This window comes from Anolis carolinensis, unplaced genomic scaffold (assembly GCF_035594765.1).
Source record: "Anolis carolinensis isolate JA03-04 unplaced genomic scaffold, rAnoCar3.1.pri scaffold_8, whole genome shotgun sequence".
Lineage (NCBI taxonomy): Eukaryota > Metazoa > Chordata > Lepidosauria > Squamata > Dactyloidae > Anolis > Anolis carolinensis.
This window is the reverse complement of record NW_026943819.1, coordinates 770,446-792,859: the sequence shown is the minus strand read 5'-3', so window position 1 is coordinate 792,859 and position 22,414 is coordinate 770,446. Positions and strand designations below refer to the sequence as shown.

Below are 22,414 nucleotides of genomic sequence, written 5' to 3'. Positions count from 1 at the left end.
ATGATCAGAGTGAAATATTAAATGTCTTAATAATAATGACTTGTGATTTTGTGATACGAAATCCAGCATATCTATCTTGTTTGCTGTGTCATAATAAACTAATAAAAATAGAGTAAAATAAATGTAACAGTAGCAACAATAATAGAGAAAACTAATAAGTGTAATAATACCAATAATAATAGAGAAAAATAATAAATGTACCATATATTCTCGAGTATAAGCTGACCCAAATATAAGCCAACCAGGACCCTCACCCAAGTATAAGCCGAGGGGGGCTTTTTCAGTCTTAAAAAAGGGCTGAAAAACTAGGCTTATACTAGAATATATATATATATATATATATATATATATATATATATATATATATATATATCTCGAAAGGCTCCCAAAGGCAGTTTCATATTCAATGCAGGACAAGGAAGCCAAGCCAAAGGTTGCCTTAGTGCCTTGCCATTCCTCTATGAAATTAATGCAGCCTCGGCATTAGCAGCGGGCAAAAAAAGGAGCAGTGCATTTTAGGAACAGCGCAGAACTCTGTAGTTTGGGAAAGGAGGAGCCCTATGCGAGGGAATTCAGGAAATCGACCAGGAAAGGCGTCCATGGACGACACGCTCCTGTCATGATCTCAGATCTTTAACATATCCGGACACAGAGCAAGCGCTGACAAAGAACAGATGCCAGCCATAAAACCTCAATTACTCTCTTGTATGTGAGAGCCCCTATATAAATGGGCTACAGAGATGATTTTGGTATTCTGTACAATAAAAACCTGTTGGAATCTACCAGCTTGTGTCTTGGTGCTTTCTTCTGGCGGAAGACTGACCCACAGCACCACTGGAAGAAGAGAACCTAACAGCTCCTCGATATGGAAAATGAAACAACAGCACCTCCCCACGGCCGAGTCGAGCACAGCCAGATGCAGGAGATGAAGAGGGAAGCCTCGCCTCTGTTGATGTACTGTCTGTCTCTGTCAATTGTATGACGCCATTGAATGTTTGCCATATATGTACCTGTAAGTCCCCTCGGAGAGATAGCGTGGAATATCAATAAAGTATATTATATTATTACTAGCTGTGCCCGGCCACGCGTTGCTGTGTCGAAGTATGGTGGTATGGGAAATAAAGTATTGAGGAATTGATGGTAGTTAAGGTAAAGGGTAAAGCTTTTCCCCTGATATTAAGTCCAGTCGTGTCTGACTCTGGGGGTTGGTGCTCATCTTGAGTCTACACTGCCATATAATCCAGTTGAAATCAGATAATCTGTATTTTATAGGCAGTGTGGAAGAGGCCTGATTGAAGTGGCCCTGGGCTGAGTGGGTTGCTAGGAGACCAAGTGGGTGGCAGCAATTGGATAAAAACAATTATTCCTCTCCCTCTAATTAGGACTTTATTTTTCTTTTCTTTTTGTTGTATGAACATAGAGGCATGGATGAGGGGTTGTGCTGCCAAGTTTAGTATTTCTGGGATGTGTAGTTTTGTTGTTTTGTCCTAGGCCAAAATTTCATTATTCCTTTTTATATAGAGATTTGAATTCGACACCTCCGTTTTGGAAGACGCCCTGTGGCTAAAAGAGTGCAAATTGAGACAGGGAGGTAGTTTTGTAACATTAATTTCTTTTTATTAAGAAGACAGATAACTTTATAGTACTTCTTTTTTTTTCTCCTCTTTGTAAAAATGGTATACATGAACCAATACAAAATGTGAATGGGAAGAGATGGATATGCGTTTTCTTACACTGCAACATCATCCATGGACATCTTAAAACAGAACCGGCCTAAAGTGGTGGGAAGCGGGGCGGGAAGAAAAAAAGAAACGTGGGAAAAACAAGAGAAGAAAAACGGGGAGAAAAGAACAAGCTTATTTGGCATCAATTATGCACCCTTCGCTTTCGCTTTCCAACGGGTTTCTTTCTTTCTTTTTTTGTCAACAAAACAAAAGAAAACTCAAAACCATAAAAGCCCAAGAAACAAGTTTGTTCTTTCTCCGCTCTGAACTAAAAAACAAAACAAAACAGAAAAACCCCTTTTTGTAATCTAAACCTGTACAAATCAATACCTAACAATACATTTCAAACAGTGCACGGTATACTTTGCAGGAGCCGAAAAGTTCCCCTTTTAGACTCCGTACGCAACTAAAAATAAAAAAGCCGTTAAAAGTTATTATTCCTTCCTGGCGCGGTGGCTCGTTCTCGTCCGACGTTGAGAGTGGGGCCGAAAAAAAGGTTTTCGCAATCTACCTGAGACGGAACACACCAATCCAAAAACACATGAACCTGAGACATGTCAAACATTATTTAAAAGTCGAAAAGTTACATTATCGGGAATAAAACACCGCACTACTGCACACTTCCGGAAACGAAGATGAACTAACTGCTCAGGGAAAACGGGATGTCGGTTTCGGGCGGTCGATGCGTAGAAAAAAGACGAACCCCTTCCCCCCCAAAGACCCTTCCGCCATCTCGGTCCGAAAACACACCGATATTTCGTTTCGTCCCAAAGGAAGGCCGGGAAGGGATTTCTCATGGTTTCCAAGGTGGGAAACGGGGAGGAAAGGCAAGCGTTGGAGCGTTCCCCTGATCCAACCCAAGGGCAAAAGGAACCGCAAAGATAAACCAGGAATGGGCAAACCTGAGCCCTGAGGGTGTTTTGGACTTGGACTCCCACAACGTGGACATGTAGATGATTCCTTGGGTGACTGAAGTGTCCAGTTCCAAGAGGACAAAGTCATGGGCAGACTTGAGCCCTGAGGGTGTTTTGGACTTGGACTCTCACAACGTGGACATGTAGATGATTCCTTGGGTGACTGAAGTGTCCAGTTCCAAGAGAACAAAGGCATGGTCCACCTTGGGCCTTCCAGGTGTTTTGGACTTCGACTGAGGCTGTTAGGAATTGTCAACGTTGAAATCCAAAACATCTGGAGGGATGGCCCAAGTTGGCCCATGCCTTTGTCCTCTTAGAATTGGACATCTCAATCAATCAAGGGATCATCTGCATACCCACGTTGTGGGAGTTGAAGTCCATAACAACCAAAGGGTCCAAGTTGGCCCATGCCTTTGTCCTCTTGAAACTGGACACCTCAATCAATCAAGGGATCATCTGCATACTCATGTTGTGGGAGTTGAAGTCCAAAACAACCAGAGGATCCAAGTTGGCCCATGCCTTTGTCCTCTTGGAACTGGATGCTTCAGTCAATCAAGGGATCATCTGCATAGCCACGTTGTGGGAGTCCAAGTCCAAAACACCTGGAGGGCCCAAATTGGCCCATGCCTTTGTCCTCTTGGAATTGGACACCTCAGTCAATCAAGGGATCATCTGCATACCCACGTTATGGGAGTCCAAGTCCAAAACAACCAGAGGATCCAAGTTGGCCCATGTCTTTGTTCTCCTGGAACTGGACACTTCAGTCAATCAAGGGATCATCTGCATACCCACGTTGTGGGAGTCCAAGTCCAAAACATCTGAAGAGCCCAAATTGGCCCATGCCTGGTCTAAACCATTCTGCCAATAATTTAAAAAATAAATATATATTTTAAAAGCCTTTTCCCTAAAAAAAATATAATAAGAAGCAAAACGAACGGACGCTAGAGGTGATTGCTCTTTCTTGCTCCCCCAGTGAGTCAAGACTTCAGTCAAAGTGCTTCCTTCCCTGTGAATCAGCCAACGGAATCAACCCTTCCTCCAAAGTCTCATCGTCTTCCCAATTGGGTCCAAGATTCGAAAAAGGGTTGGCTTTACAAGAGGTGGGGGTTCTTTAAAGATGCCTCGAGTCCCTCTTAAGGTGGGATAAAAAGAAAGGAGAGGAAATAAAAAAGCAATAAATATAATTTCCCTCCCCAGGAAAAGAAAAACAAAACAAGGGATTGGGCGCTGTATAATTCTAGTTCTGTCCGCTCCCGAGATCCCCCAGGTCAGCTGGGTTTTAGTTTGCATCTACGCTGCAGAATTAATGAACTTAATTAATTCTGTGGCCGGAATCGAGCAAAACCTCCGGGTTGCCGAAGATGGGAAATGCCTATATACCTCTATCTGTCCTGTCTGCGTATAACGGCACTGAATGTTTGCCATATATGTATTCTGTGATCCGCCTTGAATCCCCTTTATAAAAGGGCGGAATATAAATTTTGTAAATAGATAAACTTTGTCACTACTTTGATCTCCTTAGCTCAATGCAACGGGATCATGGGAATCGTCATTTGGGGAGAAACCAGTCCTTTCGGAAGAGAAGATTGTTACACTGCAATGCTCAAGATCCCATAGCAATGAGTCATTGCTATTAAGTGTCAAACTGCATTAATTTAGCAGTGTAGATGCACCCACTAGGACTTCTCCTTGCCAAAGTTGCGGGAACAGAAGGTATAGAGTCAGGGAAATGGAAGCAAAACAAAGCCAACGGGAGCAAAAACAGAAGGAGTTATACTACTGAGTTTGGATAAAGTTAGTGGAAACTAAGGCTTCTTTCTCTGACCTTTCTCTGAACGGAGATACAGAGCGGTTCAGCATGAAAACAAACGCCGTCTCCCCCCCTCCTGCCTTTTGCCAAGTCAAATCCAACGGCGTGGAAAGTTTCATGCTGGATTTCTCAGCGGGACAAATACCTGTAAATGTACATGACTTGCTGGCTGCAATCAGGACTTCTCCCCGTGACCTCTTTAACAAAGCGAATGCCCAAAATGGGGGGAGAAGAACAAGAAGAAGAAGGGGGCAAAGCAAAGGGGGAAATTAAGAACAAGAACGACAACAGACGTTGGCCGATTCACATTCTTTTCACATCACAAAGGTTTGTGTTGAGTTTTTATTTCCAGCAAATTACAGTAAACGTGAGGCCGGTTGGGAGCCGCTGATGGGATCGTTTGGAACGGAAATAATTAGAGCGGAACGTCCTCCCCCCCCCCCACTTTCGCTCCCTCCCGCCCTAACTTTTCCTTCCGGTGACAACTCGAAATGGCTTCCTTTGTCCCAAAAGGGCCAGTCCCAATCCATCATGGAGTCAAGGGGGGGACGGGATGTCGTGGTGGCCCCCGTCCGGACAGAATGGATAAGGGATGATAAGGCGATAAAAGCAGATTCAATAACGGGGTGGGGGGACTTGTTTCGCTCGCCGACGAACCCTGAAATCAAAATATGGGGTCCCCCCTCTCCGATCCCCAATCCGGCCCATTGTTTCGCCTTGGAAAACCCTGGACATCTGCCCCCCATTCTCCCGAAAAAAGTTTCTTCTTCCAAGTTTTCATATGACAAGGGAGTTGGATGGATTGATGGTTACACTGAATTGCAAACGGATGAGATCTAAGGTGTGCTGGTTCTTCTTGGATGACACAGTTTTCCAACAACGACAACAGAAACAAAACAAATATATTAAAAAAAACCCTTAACCCGGAGATAAAACATTGGGGGAGAGGGATGACCGAAAGTTAGGGGAAATAAAAACGAAATATATATATTTTCAAGGGATCCCAACAGGCAGGCAATTTCCAAGAGAGACTACGAAGGGAATGGGAACCGTTTGCTCTCCACGCCTCCCCCGCGAAAGACCAAATAAAAGAAGGCACGGAAATATATCTATATTCTCTTTTTTTCTGCAAAATGGTAGGACTAAACTAAATCCAAGCTGGACGACTCGGGTCGAGTAATTTAGAAAACCCCAAGACAAGGGAGAGTGTACTTTACAGAGAACGCTTTTTTACACAAAGGGGGGGAAGGAGGGTGCCTCGATTCTGCGACACAGACACACTTTGCCAGCCATTTCGGTTTTGTTTCTCAAAATTAACAGCACTGGAACCAAAAATAAAAAAAGGTGGGGGGTGGGATAAAAGAAATCAAGGGGAAGGGTCGGGGGAAGAAGAGAGACAGAAAGAGACAAAATTAAAAGAGCCATAAGCTGGTAGCAACTTCCAACATCACTGTCTTTTGATCTTCTACGCGGGGCCTGTCTCTCGGTCGTCCGCCACGAGCGGGCGCCTCTTTGAAACCAAGAGAGACCTCAAATGAAGTACTCTTTCTTCTCTTCGGAGTTGTTCTGTCCCCCCTCGGCGTTGATGATGGCGGTGTCGGCGTCGGCCGCGTCGTCGGCTCCTTTGGCTTCATGGGTGAAGTAGGTACCTGAGGGACACAGAGCGGGAGAAAGGGGTGAATCAAGGAGTTGGAAGAGGGCTCACGGGCCATCCGGTCCAACCCTACTCTTCCCTAAAGGAAGACACAATCCATGCTTTCCTTTGAATAATAATAATAATAATAATAATAATAATAATAATAATAATAATAAGTAGTAGTAGTAGTAGTAGTAAAACAAGCAGTCAAAGAAGAAGAACATGTCCTGGCAGAATATGTAAAGCAAAGTGAAGAACCTGCTTTGATTGAAGTCAAAAATCAGAAACTCCTCAAAACACAGCAAACAAGAAACCGGTACAAGAAACCCGCACTACAAACTAGAGCTGACAGTTGGCACAACAAAACATTGCATGGAAAGTTCCTTGACAAAATTGAAGGAAAAGCTGACAAGGAGAAGACCTGGCTCTGGCTCACGAATGGGACCCTGAAGAAGGAAGGAGACAGAAGGCCTGATCCTTGCAGCCCAGGAGCAAGCCATCGGGACAAAGGCAATTCAGGCCAAGATTGAAAAATCAGCTGAGGACCCAAAATGCAGACTGTGCAAGGAAACCGACGAAACCATTGATCATATCCTCAGTTGCTGTAAGAAAATCACAGACAGACTACAAACAGAGGCACAACTATGTGGCCCAAATGATCCATTGGAACTTATGCCTCAAGTACCACCTCCCTGCAGTAAAGAACTGGTGGGATCACAAACCTGCAAAAGTATTGGAAAATGAGCACGCAAAGATACTGTGGGACTTCCGAATCCAGACTGACAAAGTTCTGGAACACAACACACCAGGTTGTGGAAAAGAAAAAGGTTTGGATCATTGATGTCGCCATCTCAAGTGACAGTCGCATTGATGAAAAACAACAGGAAAAACTCAGCCGCTATCAGGACCTCAAGACTGGACTTCAAAGACTCTGGCAGAAACCAGTGCAGGTGGTCCCGGTGGTGATGGGCACACTGGGTGCCGTGCCAAGAGATCTCAGCCAGCAGTTGGAAACAATGGACATTGACAAAAAAATGATCTGCCAACTGCAAAAGTAGGGTGGGAAAAAACGATCTCCCACCCTACTGGGATCTGCGCACATTATCTGAAAATACATCACACAGTCCTAAACGCTTGGGAAGTGTTCGACTTGTGATTTTGTGATAAGAAATCCAGCATATCTATCTTTTTGCTGTATCATAATAAAATAAATAAATAAATAAATAAATAAATTTATTTTTATACCCCGCCCCATCTCCCCGAGGGGACTCGGGGCAGCTTACATGGGGCTAGGGCCAGGCAACAGACAATATAAAACTCAACAATAAAAACAAATCATAAACAAATAAATATAAATGACATATACCAATACACAATAAGCACACTTTGGTAAAATCCTGGGTTTGCTTCTAAGACCTCTAGTGATGGAGATCCCACCATCATCTTGAATGGTCATCAAATCCCTCTCCATAGGACACCCTTCCAATAGCTTACCTTTGTGTCTTGCAAAGTATCGGCCCAGAATGATCAGCAGGCAGAGCATCGCAAAGACTACGACGGCGACAACGCCACCGATCACTGCGTGGTCCACGGCGGTGATGGCGCTTTCCTCACCTGCCCGGGAATCTGTGAGAATTGGAAAACAATCGGCATTACCAACCATAGCGAGGATGGTTTTGCAATCCTAGACTGGCACATCTGCCTTAATTTGTCATTTTTTAAAAGGGCTTTAAGGGGAAGCAAAACTAAGCCAGGAAAACTAGGTCCAGGCAAGAGACCAAGAAGTCTTGGGCCTCAATTGAATTGGATTACCGGGCAGCAGCACCAAAAGTGCTAATGGTGCAACTCAGGCTAGTTGAAGGGAAACAGATCAAAGAATGGGCACCAAACCCTTACTCATTGACATTCCCAATGTTTTACTGAGTCACAATTCAATCCTATCTTCAAACTACACAAAGCAATGAATCCACATTTGGTGCTAAGAAAATACTAGAGGAGCTATCCAAGGTGCTGAAACTTACCAGCAAACCAGGTTCAGCACCTTGGAGAGCTCCTTGAAGGTATGCTCTGAAAGCCTATAGTGGACCACACTGATGATGGAAGTCACCTACTACAATGCTTCTCAAATCTTTGTTTACATCATTTGATACGTCCAGGACAGTCTCTTCTCAAACTGTTGGAGACGATGTATCCCATATCCACATGCTTTTAAATCCCTCTCCGCTCCTCCCTGGCCGTTTCATGACCAAGGAGGGCCCCTGAAGAACCTTCGATCCCAAACATAAAAATTCTCCTGAAATAAAGATAGCAAGCAATAATTGTACATTGCTTTTACTTTATGTATTTAACCACTTGCCGGGCAATTAATTTGTTTTTATGAGTCGCTCCTTTCCTCCCTCCCTCCCTCCGCGGATGTCTTTCTCCCTGGAGAGAAATGGCTTCTTTGGCTGGGGAGAAACTCCGGCATGAGCGATGGCCATGTAAAATTAATGTATAGCAATGTAAACAATTTTAATTTAAGGACGTGGCTGCAACCGATTCGAATGGCAACCGGGATTTATAATGCAGTAAAAAACAATTATTCTCTCGTTGATTAATACATTAACATTTGGGAATGGAAGCTAAACCATTGTTGCTTGTCTCCTCCCCCCCTTTCTTTATCGAGTTGGACCGTGACACCTCCATTAAAATGATTTACCGGCCATCTCTTACAATTTAAGCACAGCAGCAAAAGAAACGGTAAAATTCTTTTAACTTTACATGATTTGTGAAGTCATATGTGAAGGATTTACCATTTAAATCTTTCACTACAAGAAGCACACAGCCCATAAATCTGTCCCGGCCGCCCAACGTTCGCCCTCCTTTCGCGCGGCCCGGCCGTGCCAGGAAGAGGGATGCCTTTCACTAGGAAGAGCGAGTGTGCAAATCCAAAGCCAGGCCTTTAAAAAAGATTTATCTCGGCCTCTCTCCCCAAGAACAGAGCCAATCTCTGAAACCTCCACCTCTAATAATATTTGAAGTTTATCGATCAAGTGTACAGATCCGTGACAGCGAGCCAGCGAGCCAACGGCGGTGGGCTCTTCTGGAGCCAAGACCCGATACAAGGCTTTCAGCCCAGGCTCCGGGATTTATGCTTCTCTATTGATGTTTTCTTCCCATTCCGTTCCAAAAGGAAGTCGGTAAATAACTTGTGACCACGACTGCTGTAAAGTGCGGCTTAATTAAAACCGGATTCAATGAAGAGAAGAGACTTCCGGAGGTGTTCCCTGGCACAACTTTGCCTTTCCTTCCCAGGTTCATCTCGGAGCACAACCGAGCGGGATAAGGTCACCAACTACTGTACCGGAGGTGTTCCCTGACACAATTTTGCAGGAAAACCGGATTCAATTAAGAGGAGAGACTTCTAAAGGTGTTCCCTGACACAACTTTGTCTTTCCTTCCCAGGTTCAGCACAATGGAGCGGGATAAGGTCACAAACTACTGTACCGGAGGTTTTCCTTGACACAACTTGTAGAAAAGCTACTGCCTTTCTTTCCCAGGTTCACTTCGGAGCACAATGGAGCGGGATAAGGTCACCAACTATCATACCGGAGGTGTTCCCTGACACAACTTTGCAGGAAAACTAGATTCAATTAAAAGGTGTTCCTTGACACAACTTTGCCATTCCTTCCCAGGTTCATCTCGGAGCACAACGGAGCGGGATAAGGTCACCAACTACTGTACTGGAGGTGTTCCCATACACAACTTTGTAGGAAAGCTCCTGCCTTTCTTTCCCAGGTTCACTTCGGAGCACAACGAAGCGGGATAAGGTCACCAACTATCATACCGGAGGTGTTCCCTGACACAACTTTGCAGAAAAACTATACTCACTTAAAAGGAGAGACTTCCGGAGGTGTTCCTTGACACAACTTTGCCTTTCGTTCCCAGGTTCATCTCGGAGCACAACCGAGCGGGATAAGGTCACCAACTACCATACAGGACGTGTTCCATGATACAACTTTGCAGGAAAACCGGATTCAGTTAAGAGGAGAGACTTCCGGAGGTGTTCCCTGACACAACTTTGCAGGAAAGCGCCTGCCTTTCATTCCCAGGTTCATCTCAGAGCACAACGGAGTGGGATAAGATCACCAACTACCGTACCTATGAAGTCTTGCAGCTAAAGTTGCCTTCTTCCAAAGGTCGGCTCAGGAGACACAAGGACGTGCAACCGGCAGCCAAGAAATGCTGGGACTTGCAAGGCCCGGCTCAGAGTGAGGAGCAAATTCTCCTTGGAAGGGTCACCCAGAAGCTCAGTTTGTGTCCTGGATTTTCCCCACAGCTAGATTAATACGCTTTGGAGAGCAGCTCCCATGTTATTTACCCCAAAAGGCATTTAAACAGGTACAGAAGACTCCGTGGAGACACTGCAAAGGCATTAGTAGGTCAGGGATTTCACGGCCGGGCAGACTAACCCCTGGACAAATGAAAGGGCAAAGATGTCTACCGGGCATCTCTGAATGCCTTCTCAATATGGTAGACTCCTGAAATGGCTAGAGGATCGCTCTGATCCTTTGGTGAATGTAGCATTTGTTGGATGTTCTTGGTGGGTCTGTAGGTTGTGTTTCTTCATCAGCTTCCCTATGCAGTCAGTCGATCCCTTGATGTATGGTAAGAACCCTTTTCCTCTGGTGGATCTTTGTCTTTACTCTCGTGGCTTGTTCTTGGTCTTGTAGCTCTTCTGATGTCTGCAAAGCCAAGGGCATACAAATCAAAGTCCTTGCCTATGACTGACCATCCTATATGTTCTTGGGTTTCTAAGACCATGGACTACCATCTTCTTTCATCATTGCTTCTGCCTCTTGCAGACTCTATGGAGTCCCTAAGGAGGTGGAAATAGTACTGATGGAAAAGGGGGAGGCAGGGAGCTCATACTCCTTTCAGCCAACACGGATGGACACAGAAAGGGCAGGAACAAAGGGCAGCAGAACCTCGATGGATATGCGCCTGGCACTGCTGAAGTGACGCTTCCTGGCATCCGACTGGCTTTCTCCAGCTGAGCATCTGGCCCACAACATAACCAACTGAAATATTGTGTCAACGCCACTGACTCGCCAAGCTCTCTCATGGCTGCTGTTCAGCTGGTGGCGATGCCAACACTGCCGGCCCCTCGTTCGCATGTTCTTCCCAAAGAAGACCGACCGTAAGGTGCTTATGGCTGGGTACGCTTACGATATGCCATATCTTCTGCTGGGATGGGCACTCACGTTTCCCTTAATTATTTCTAGGAAAACAAGAGCTTCGCGCGGGCTGAGGGTGCTTTATTTTGTGCATGGCTAAGTAGCCCGATTTTGCACGTTCGTGTTAATTAAAAATTAACTACGGCGTGGAGAAGATGCAAAGCAAGGAGTAGCGGCACCTGTGAGGCTGGTCAAGAGCGCTTTCCTGCCTTAAAGGATAAGAGGATCAGGCATCTGCTGGGATATCAAATGTGATGCCAAAACGATGCACAAAAATGCTCAAAGTTGTACGAGTCCCTTAGAGCTCTCGGACTGTCTGGAGAGGCCCTTCTTTCCATCCTGCCATTTTTTCGGGATCATTTTGGTGGGAATGAAAGGCCTTCCCAGATTTTGACATTCTTTCGCTAAGGAGGTCAGGACGGTCCCATCCTTGCTCTCCATCCTTTGATGTCATATAGTCAAAACATTACGCCCTCCAGGTGTTTTGGACTTCCACTCCCACCATTCCTAACAGCCTCAGGCCCCTTCCTTTCCCCCCATGTTTGCCCATGTCTGCAATAAAGGATAAGAGCTGTATGTTATCATCACGAGAGGTAGAAAGACCTTGTGCCATGTTCCCACCTTAGCTTCCTTCCAAAAGATTGCATTCATAGGGGCATCTCCCAGTGAATTCACATTGTGTTTCGGCTGGACTGAACTGAGCTCTCCAAAGTGCTGAACCTGTTTCTGGGCATGGAGTTCAGCACCTTGGAGAGCTCATTTAAAGTTCAACCTGAAACATGGAAATTATTCATACTGGTTCCTATAGGTCATCCTTAAAAAATCTTAAATTCTAGAGTTGTGCGTGGAAACCATTTCCTCCGCTACTTTCATTCCTTCGAGAGCACATAATGGGCCCCACTCCCTACGAAAATCAGCTCAACACGAAAGCAAGCGGGAGCCAATCTCGGCTTCTCCTCTGCTTTTCAGTATTAGTTAAATCATTTTATTACTCCCCAGCAAAAAGAAAATCCTCATTCCCTGAAAACTACTACCAGTTACCTCTCCTCTTCCAGGAGGTCATTGCTCTTCCTTACCTGGAAGTGGGAAGCCTCCTTAAAATGCCTTGGAAGAGTGCGTGGCTGTTGGTGTGCCTGCACTTGCCTGCAGCTGAGTGCCTCCTCTAGAGCAAGAAACAACCGTACACTTACTTGCCTCCTTTAAATGCCTTTGAATAGAAAGACTGCATGGCTGCTGGTGTGCCTGCACTTGCCTGAAGCTGAGCGCCTCCTCTAGAGCAAGAAACATCTTTAAGAACTTGCTTGAGTCCTTTAAATGCCTTCAAATGGAAAAGTGCATGGCTGTTGGTGTGCACCTGCACTTGCCTGCAGCTGAGTGCCTCCTCTAGAGCAAGAAACAACCGTACACTTACTTGCCTCCTTTAAATGCCTTTGAATAGAAAGACTGCATGGCTGCTGGTGTGCCTGCACTTGCCTGAAGCTGAGCGCCTCCTCTAGAGCAAGAAACATCTTTAAGAACTTGCTTGAGTCCTTTAAATGCCTTCAAATGGAAAAGTGCATGGCTGTTGGTGTGCACCTGCACTTGCCTGCAGCTGAGTGCGTCCTCTAGAGCAAGAAACAACCGTACACTTACTTGCCTCCTTTAAATGCCTTTGAATAGAAAGACTGCATGGCTGCTGGTGTGCCTGCACTTGCCTGAAGCTGAGCGCCTCCTCTAGAGCAAGAAACATCTTTAAGAACTTGCTTGAGTCCTTTAAATGCCTTCAAATGGAAAAGTGCATGGCTGTTGGTGTGCACCTGCACTTGCCTGCAGCTGAGTGCCTCCTCTAGAGCAAGAAACAACCGTACACTTACTTGCCTCCTTTAAATGCCTTTGAATAGAAAGACTGCATGGCTGCTGGTGTGCCTGCACTTGCCTGAAGCTGAGCGCCTCCTCTAGAGCAAGAAACATCTTTAAGAACTTGCTTGAGTCCTTTAAATGCCTTCAAATGGAAAAGTGCATGGCTGTTGGTGTGCACCTGCGCTTGCCTGCAGCCGAGCGCCTCCTCTAGAGCAAGAAACAGCTTTAAGAACTTGCTTGCCTCCTTTAAATGCCTTGGGAAGAGAAAGTGTGTGTTGTGCAGGCCCAGGAGAGAGGTTGCGGTGCCTGCCTGCAGCCCAGCGTCTCTCCTCTAGAGTAAAAGACTTAAATGCCTAAAATGATGGGAAGGGGAGCTTAAGAAGTCCCCCCCCTCATAATGGACCTTTAGAAAACGGATTTCGGCACCCCAGAGCGACAAAGGATATCTGCCCTCCCGATTTCTGGAGGCTCCCAAAAAAACAATCGAAGCCCCCACCGAAAGCCCGGATGCACAACCCTATTAAATTCTCCAAAGATAAACTGATATCTCTGGTGATAATAAAGGAATGAAACAGAAGCCCTTTCTATAGGTTACCGAGCTCAGTGGATAATGAAAGTTACACTGCTGGGAAGCTTAAATGCTCCGGCAAACAGAAGCCATTCAAGTGTGTGATTACTTAGGGACAACTTCCACCTTGTTGCCGAACAAAAATACCAGTCTATTTGGGACCGGGAGGCTGAAAAATAGAAGATGAGACTCAAATAGTCGCAGAGTCCCTCAGAAACCTGAGATGCCCGTGGTTTAGATCTTTGTTGTCATTTCAGCGGAGGCAAAAACGGGATATGACTTCTTAAAATGGAGCCGTTTCTGAGCAGTCACATAAATAACATTTTCTCCCCCTAAAAAAAGCAACCCACCGAGGAACCAGCTGGTCCTTCCCGGCTGGTGTTTTGCTTGCCGAATGAGCCTGACTATTTTTAGAGGCTCCTGGAAGCAAATCATATTTTTGTATATATATATATATTCCAGAATGTCGCAAGATATTAGATCAGGTGTTTTTTCCACTCCTTTATGCAAGCCTTTTTCCCCTTTGAAGTCTTCTAAGCACATCCCGCCGCCCTTGCTCCTAACCGAAAGGTAGGCTTATCTGCTTATTGAACTGGCAATTTGAAAAGTTTGCCATCTTCACAAACCTCCCCCAGAAAATGTTCCTGACAATGTGCAAGGCTTCTGCCAACAAATGACTCTCCTAAGTTGTACATAAGGTTGGTCTCCTGTGCATGAATTATATAGCAATACATTCTAATATGGATCTTTGATAGAGCTACATAATAATAGATGTGTTTATAGAATTTTTACAATGTGTATGTGAAGATGCCATACAGCCTGAGGAACCATACAACACTCCAATAATAATAATGATGATGATGTAATAATAATAATAATAATAATAATAATAATAATAATAATAATAATAATAAATAATCCAGCATATATATCTCGTTTGCTGTGTCATACTTTGGCTTTATGTCAATAATAATAATAATAATAATAATAATAATAATAATAATAATAATGGTGAATTAACCCAAGTGGGCAGGAGAAAAGCCTTCATGTTGACTATCCCTTATCCAGAATCTCGAAATCTGAAATGCTCCAATGCTTACGTTTAGACTTGGGCTGAATCTCCAAGATATCTAATCTATAAATATAAAAGGGTAATGAAATTTCGGTCCAGGACAAAACAACAAAACTACACATCCCAGAAACACTAAACTTGGCAGTACAATCCCTCATCCATGCCTCTACGTTCATACAACAAAAAGAAAAGAAAAATAAAGTCCTAATTAGAGGGAGAGGAAGAATTGTTTTTATCCAATTGCTGCCAGTTAGAAGGCTAAGCTCCGCCCACTTGGTCTCCTAGCAACCCACTCAGCCCAGGGGACAGGCAGAGTTAGGCCTCACTTAGACCTCTTCCCCACTGCTGATAAAATACAGATTGTCAGATTTGAACTGGATTATATGGCAGTGTAGACTCAAGGCCCTTCTACACAGCTATATAACCCATTTATAATCTTATATTATCTGCTTTGAACTGAATTATCTTGACTCCACACTGCCATATAATCCACTTCAGTGTGCAGTCGGACACAACTGGACTTAATGTCAGGAGAAAACCTTCACCCCTGCTGACCTTAACTACCACCAATTCCTCAATATTTTATTTCCCATACCACCATACTTTGCCACAGCAACGTAACAGCTAGTTACTTATAAGTAAATATCTCCAAATCCGTCACCACCGAAATACACAACACTTCTAGCCCCAAGCATTTCCGATAAGGGATATTCGACCTTTCCTGTTGTATAGCTCCTTTGAGTACTAGAAGCAACTCAACCGTTGACTGATGCCCATCCAAAATGATTTGCGGAGCTGAGCAAACTGCGGTGGAAGGGAAGGAAACAAAAGCCCATAATACCACGTCTGATCCTGACCTGAAAAGGAGATGTCAGTTGCAAACAGCCGTCCCAGTTAACATTGTCCCTTTAAGATAAACAGGGGCAGCCCTCTGTTATTGCACGGGAGAGGGACGTGGCTCCACAGCAGGCCCCGACAAAACGCCACATTATTTGCTAATCCTAATGTGTTATTCTTCCTCCAGATTTGCTTTTCTCAGCACCAATTCAATTATAGATGCTACAAATCCTTCTGACATTTAATTCCCTCTTGTCAGGCAGAGCAGTGAACGTATATATACATGAGCCGCGTTTCCATTAAGATGTTAATATACGCTGGGAGCAGGCTGGCTTTCCTTCAAGGAACCTCCAGAAAGGAGGGCAGATCCCAAAGCTGCGTGCCCAAGGGGGACCTGGGTTGCCGTCCCTGGGAAGCGGAGAGACATCGGCCCGTCCTGAACCACGGAGGCGAAATTTGGGGTAAGAAGAGAGGCTCAGAGGTTGTGTGAAGCTCCCGTACCTTCTTTGATTGCAAATGGAAGGCCACCAGGACCACAAATGGTCACTGAGAGACAACATTGGCCAACAGCTCCAGGAGAAGTTCATCTTGTTGCTTCCAAACACAGGCCATGAAGAAGCTTGTTTGGACCACAACCTTCCTAGACCTTCCCTTGGGAAGTTGATGTTTCTCTCTTTCTGTGTTTCTCACTTTCTTTTTCAGCCAGTCAGAGGCCCAATTGACTGTCCATTCTCCTCCCCTCTTGTGATGTGAGCTTGGGACTTCAATGCAGCATGTGCTTGGGAACGCCCAAGTTTGCCCATGCCTGCACCATAGGAGTTTAGAGCAAACCTTTGAGGTGCTCTCCAAGGTGCTGAACCTGGTGTGCTGGTAGATTTCAGCACCTTGGATAGTTCCTCCAGTATTTTTCTTTAAGGAGGCTGATGTGGAACCCACTCATTGGAGTTAAGCGTAAATGCAGGAGCCTGAGGCTGTTAGGAATGGTGGGAGTTGAAGTCCCAAACACCTGGAAGGCTGAAGTTTGCCCACACCTGGTGTAGATGCACTTTGAGTCAGGGATGCAAAGCGAACATGAGATTTCCAAGGGCCTCTATAACTTCATCTTGAAATACAGGCCGCCTATAATTGCCCTGGAAGGCTGAAATGGAGACCCTCAAGCATTGGGAGCAGAGCCTTTGCTGTTATTCATTACCCCGGTTTAGCCTTAAAAGAGCCGCACGGATGGTAATGTATTGACGGGCCGTTTAAAGCCTGCGTTAACCTGTTTGTCTTGCATTACAATTGAATCTGGTCTCTAATTTAAGTGAGCGGAATCCAAGGAGTCCATCCTTCCTCAATCAATATGTTCCCCTTCGCTGACCCATCTCAAGATAGCTTCATAAAAAATAATGTATTTTTGTTTTAATAAATTTAATCACCCCGACAGGTGCTCAATTTTTATTGGCCGCTCCTCCAGATGTCTCTTTGCCGGGGAACAAAGCCACCCTCGCAGTCAATATTAATTGATTAATCCGCATCCCCCCGGAACAAAGGTGCTAATCAGTTTTTGATTAGTTAATCAAAGGACAAGGAAGAGTGGCGCAGGTCCGCTTTGATTGTGTCGGGCTCTACAGACAATGTGCACATTTGGAGCAAAACCTACACAATGGGAAGAGCCCGGCTCAAGAGAGGGAGATGCATGCAATCGGATTGTCAGTTGTGCACAAATGATTGCTTTTTGTTGCATTTGTAGATAAATGATAGCTGGGAATGAGAGATGGGCCATGACTTTAATGCTCTTCACCTGAACTTCAACTATCACAGATGCTGCGTGATGCTCCCGTACATTCCTTGACTGTAAATGGAAGGCCACCAGGACCACAAATGGTCACGGAGAGACGTTAGCCAACAGCATCAGGAGAAGTTCATCCTGTTGCTTCCAAACTCAGGATGGTATATATCAGACCTTGGAGAAGCTTCCTTGTTTGGACCACAATGATTGTGTCAGTCGTGCACAAATGATTGCTTTTTGTTGCATTCATAAATGAATGCTAGCTGAGAATGAGAGATGGGCCATGGCTTTAATGCTCTTCACCCAGACGAGGTCAACTGTAGCAATGATGGGCACAATCCATGAGTTGAGCCAAGAAGGTGACCATGTGCTTGAGGCAATCTCCATCTGCTGGGCTTCGTTCTGTGCAATAGCTTTGCAGAAGAATGAAAGATGGGTCATGGCTTTAATGCCCTTCTCTTCTACTCTTCACCAAACTTCAACTATGTCGAAAACGTTGGGAGAGCAACAATGGACATGATTCATCATCAACACAAGTTGTGCCAAGAAGAGGCCATTAGTCCTTCTGCCACACTTGTCACCCAAACTTCCACAATGTTTGGAAAGTGAAGAAATGCCAACCGTAGCAACAATGGACACAATCCAGTTGACAAGAGTCATGTTGGGAACGTGGCATGTCTTTGTGGCGATCTCCATCCTTAAGATTCCTTCTATGCAATGGCTTGTCAACACTTTTGGACAGCTCAGAGTTGCAGACGATTGAAAGATGGGATGTGGCTTCAATGCCCTTCTCTCCCACTTCACTTAAACCTTAAGCAAGTTGGAAAAGTTGGGAAAGGCTAACTGTGGGAGCAATGGGCAGGATCCACAATCAACACATGTTGTGCCAAGAAGGTGGTCAGAAGCTTGGGGCAATCCCCGTCTTTTGGATTTCCTTCCGCACAAGAGCTTGTTGATATTTTTGGATGGCTTGGAGTGGCAGAAGAATGTGGGATGGGCCATGACTTGAATCTTGAACGGCCCTTTCTTCTACTCTTCATGGTAGCAACAATGGACACAATCCAAGACGCAAGAAGATGGCCACATACTTGGGGCAATCTCCATCCACTAGATTTCCTTCTGTACAACAACTTGTCGATGCTTTCAAGCGGCTCAGAATTGCAGAAGAGAAGCTCAACCCAGTGCGGCAACACACAACGCAAATCAGCGAGGACTTTGCTGCATCCAATTGCTTGTGGGAATAAGGGGCAGGGGAGAGAGAAATGAGATTACCAGCCTTCCAAGTGGCTTTGATGGACCATGAAACGAATTCATGAGCAAATCATCATGCCAATAAAACCTAGATTTGTAGCCTGGTGTCACTTAATGGACACGCGGTCCCTCCTGTGTGACCCAAATGGCAATTTCATACGGCCAAAACAGACTCGGCGCATAGGGCTGGCTTTGCACTGCATGTATTGATGGAAAGGGCAGCGAAAATCCCTTCTTCTTTTGGGAAGCAGCACAAATGTTCCACCTTTCCTCCATTGAACAGCATCAGCCCCTTCATGTTGCACTATGCTTCGCTCATTTGGAAAGGGGAATACGTTTGGAACGGAGATGGAGCAAGCAGAGACTCAAACAACAAGGTCTAATCAGTACTTTCCAGTCTGACCCTTCCCCATGCAACTAGGGCTTCTTTAAGAGATGGTCAATCGGCTACGGCATAAAGATCCACAAAGAAGGGGAGTCCACCAGCCTCCCTGGGAGATGTCAATCTGTAGCATCAATGGACACAATCCATGAATTCATCTCTCCATGCCCAGGACACCCAATGGGCAGTCCTCCTCAAGACATTCATGGAACCTACACACACTTGGGCCCTGTCACACTATACAATTACAGTCGTTCCACCATCTGTAGCTTGAGAACATTCCAAAAAAGGAGAAAGTAAACAAAAGAGCCCTCCCCTCCCCAAAGCAACCCTTAATTTTGCAATTTTCTATAAGGGATATCCTTTCGTTATTGGATATAATGGGACTTGAGCGCCCTTGAATTTTGGAACCAAACTCCCCTATATCTCAAGAGCACACTGGATAGTCAAATATCCACCGGAAAAGATGCTTCAATGTTATGCAAGGGGTGTGGTAGAGAGTATGCTGGCGTTGGATCCTCAATAGGTATTAGTAATCCAAATGTGGGTTCTAACCCCCACGTTGCCATGGAACACATTGGCCAGAGACCCCAGAGAAAGCACCAGTTAACCTGTTATGAAGGTAAAATGGGAGGGGGGGGGGTCAATCCATAAGGTTAAATGTGTGTATGTGTGAGATGGAAACACAAAATGCACGAGGCATGGGCAAACTTGGTCCCTTCAGGTGTTTTGGACTTCAACTCCCAAAATTCCTAACAGCCTACTGGCTACTGAAGTCCAAAACACCTGGAGGGCCCAAGTTTGCCCATGCCTGGGATACACCATAATTAATACATTTCCTACTGGAGGGACCTACCATTTCATTCCCCTGGCCAATGACTAATGTGCTGTGAGAAACAACAACAGATAAACAAAAACAAAGCTGGGCGTTGGAAGTCATGTATACGCTGCGATATAATTGCCCGCTCCTCTTCTCCGACCACATCAGATCCCCAAATATAACACACGATCCAAGAGGCAGGTGGAGACACCCCCTTCCTCAGTTCACATCCATCACCCTTTGTGAATGTTGCAGAATGTCAACTGAAGCCTCCTCTAATTAGGATTCCCTCATTACTGCTGAGAAATAAGCTTTCAGCAGCTCCTAGACAAGGTGCGATATAACTCCTTTCTGTCCTCCTCCTCTTCCCTGAATTAGAAGGCTGCTCTACATATTGGGGAATTCATGCAACCGGTGACCAAGGAGAAGCCTGGCTGGACGCAGCTAACACAGCGGGGTTAAATCACCAGCTCCTGAAAATCTTGTCAACCGGAAGGTCGGCAGTTCGACCTGCGGGTCGAGGTAAGCTCCTGCCATCAGGTCTAGCTTCTGCTTACCTAGCAGTTTGAAAACAGCAATGTAAGTAGATAAATAGGTACTGATTCAGCGGGGAGGTAAAAGGCACTCCTGGAAAACATGCCGGCAAATTCAACCAGGAAGGTGTCCATGGACATCAGCCTCCTCAACGTGGAAAATTGAGCAATTGAAATGAAAAGAGGGAAGCCTTGCCTCTGTTTATGTACTGTCTGTCTCTGTCAAGTGTATAACGGGATTGAATGTCTGCCATATATGCACTTATAATCCGCTCTGAGTCCCCTTGGAGTATATATAAAGTATATTATTAACAACAGCACCTCCCCATGGCTGAATTGAACAGCCTCCAGATGATGAAGATGAAAAAGCAGGAAGCCTTGCCCCTGTCTATGTATTGTCTGTCTTTGTTATTAATTGTGACGACATTGAATGTTTGCCTTGTATGTATTCTGTAATCCACTCGGAGTACCCTCGGGAAATAGAGCGGAATATAAATCAAGTATATTGTTATTATTATTAAGGTGGACATCAAGGAGTATGCGGCTATTGGGAAGGATGGGTTGGGCCGCCTGGGATGTTGCCATAAAGCCACTACGAAATACCAAGCAAAGCAAACCAACAAACCGAAAAGGTTTGGTCAGGATGAGCAGAAAGGAATGGAAAGGAGAAGACCACCCACCCACTGCCCAAATGCGGCCCCGGCATTTAGCTTGACCTCAAGACTGGCCCTTACCTGAGAGATCCCCATAGTCCAGTTCTTCAGCGGAATTGGGCAACTGAGTAATGCCTTACAAGTAAAAAACAAGCTCATTTTTCTTTGCGTTCCTCAAGGGACAAGAAAACAAAACACTTAAGCACAGAGGGTGAATTGCTCAGGAAGACTTCAAAACAGAAGAGCCAACAACCTCTTGCCATCTGACAAAAGCTTGAGCTCTGGAAATAGCTTGCACTACATGAGGCACTCCAATCGTTTTAACACATATATACTTTTTTTGTGTACGGGAGGGGGTTTGTTTTGCCTCTTTAAAAGCAACCGACAGACTGAGCAGAAAGATTTCTTTGTCTGCACCATCAAAACACACAAAAACATGGAAGGCGGACATTCAAAAGCACTCATTCAACACGGCATGCATGGGATTGTTGGACGTTGCTGAAATAAAGCAATGGGTCCTCCTTCTTTGGTTGACAATCCTATTTAGGGTTTACATCAGGCATGGGCCAACTTGGGCCTTCCCTGCAGGTGTTTTGGACTTCAACTCCCACCATTCCTAACAGCCTCAGGCTCCTTCCTTTCCCCCCTTGGCCGCTGAAGTGCTTAGGCTTAACTGTGATGAGTGGGTTCCACATCAATAGGGCAATCGATCCACCTTTGGTTCAAAGGAAAACCCTGGAGGAGCTATTCAGGGTGCTGAAATCTCCCAGCAAAGCAGGTTCAGCACCTTGGAGAGCTCCTCAAAGGTTTGCTCTAAAAGCCTTAAGCAGCTGAGGGGGGAAAGGGAAAGGCCTGAGGCTGATAGGAATGGTGGGCGTTGTAGTCCAAAACACCTAGAGAAAAGGCTGAAGTTGCCCATGCCTGGTTGACAGCGATTTCGGACCGTGCTTTTCAAAGCTGCAGCAACTGTAGGAGATTGCAATTCGTATTACTTTTTATATTACGATGATGAAGGGAAACTCAGAGGATCACCTGGAGATGTCACAAGTGATCTGATCTAGGAAAGTCATCTCAAAGCTGATACGGCAAGGATATTTTCTTGTTAGACAAATGCAAAAGCTGTCCCGCTTTCACAGCTGCCTTCTTTCCCCCTCGACTTGTTTCAAAGTGATTTTAAGTGTTTGCATGTGTATGGGCAATTCATTTTGAGGGTTTCGTGGATGCAATGCGTTTTCAGATTCCTCAGCCAAGTCCACGAGGAGTACGTAATGGAAGGTGGTGATGAAGCTGCTTGAGAGGAGGATGCAAGAGACATTTCCATTGCCTTTTATCCTGATAGACTCCTTATCCAAATTGTAAACTCAAAATGCCGCCTTTGAACCCATGGG

At 45.2% G+C, this 22,414-nt stretch overlaps 1 protein-coding gene across 12 annotated transcripts in view; it reads right to left on the bottom strand.

Annotated features, from left to right (window-relative positions):
* Positions 1–1,592: 1,592 nt before the first annotated feature.
* The window catches only part of cadm1 (cell adhesion molecule 1), a 266,547-nt gene continuing 245,725 nt past the window's right edge, over positions 1,593–22,414 (bottom strand). For 8 of the 12 annotated variants that reach the window (XM_062961275.1, XM_062961279.1, XM_062961281.1 and 5 more), the window contains 2 exons: positions 7,579–7,710; positions 1,593–6,097 (listed from right to left, as the gene is read on the bottom strand). In XM_062961275.1, coding sequence (XP_062817345.1) covers positions 5,979–6,097; positions 7,579–7,710 — 251 coding nt within the window. In that variant the 3' untranslated portion in view covers positions 1,593–5,978. Of the gene's footprint in view, positions 6,098–7,578; positions 7,711–21,107; positions 21,162–22,414 lie in introns of all 12 variants that reach the window. The other 4 variants (XM_062961273.1, XM_062961277.1, XM_062961272.1 and 1 more) reach the window with 1 other exon arrangement.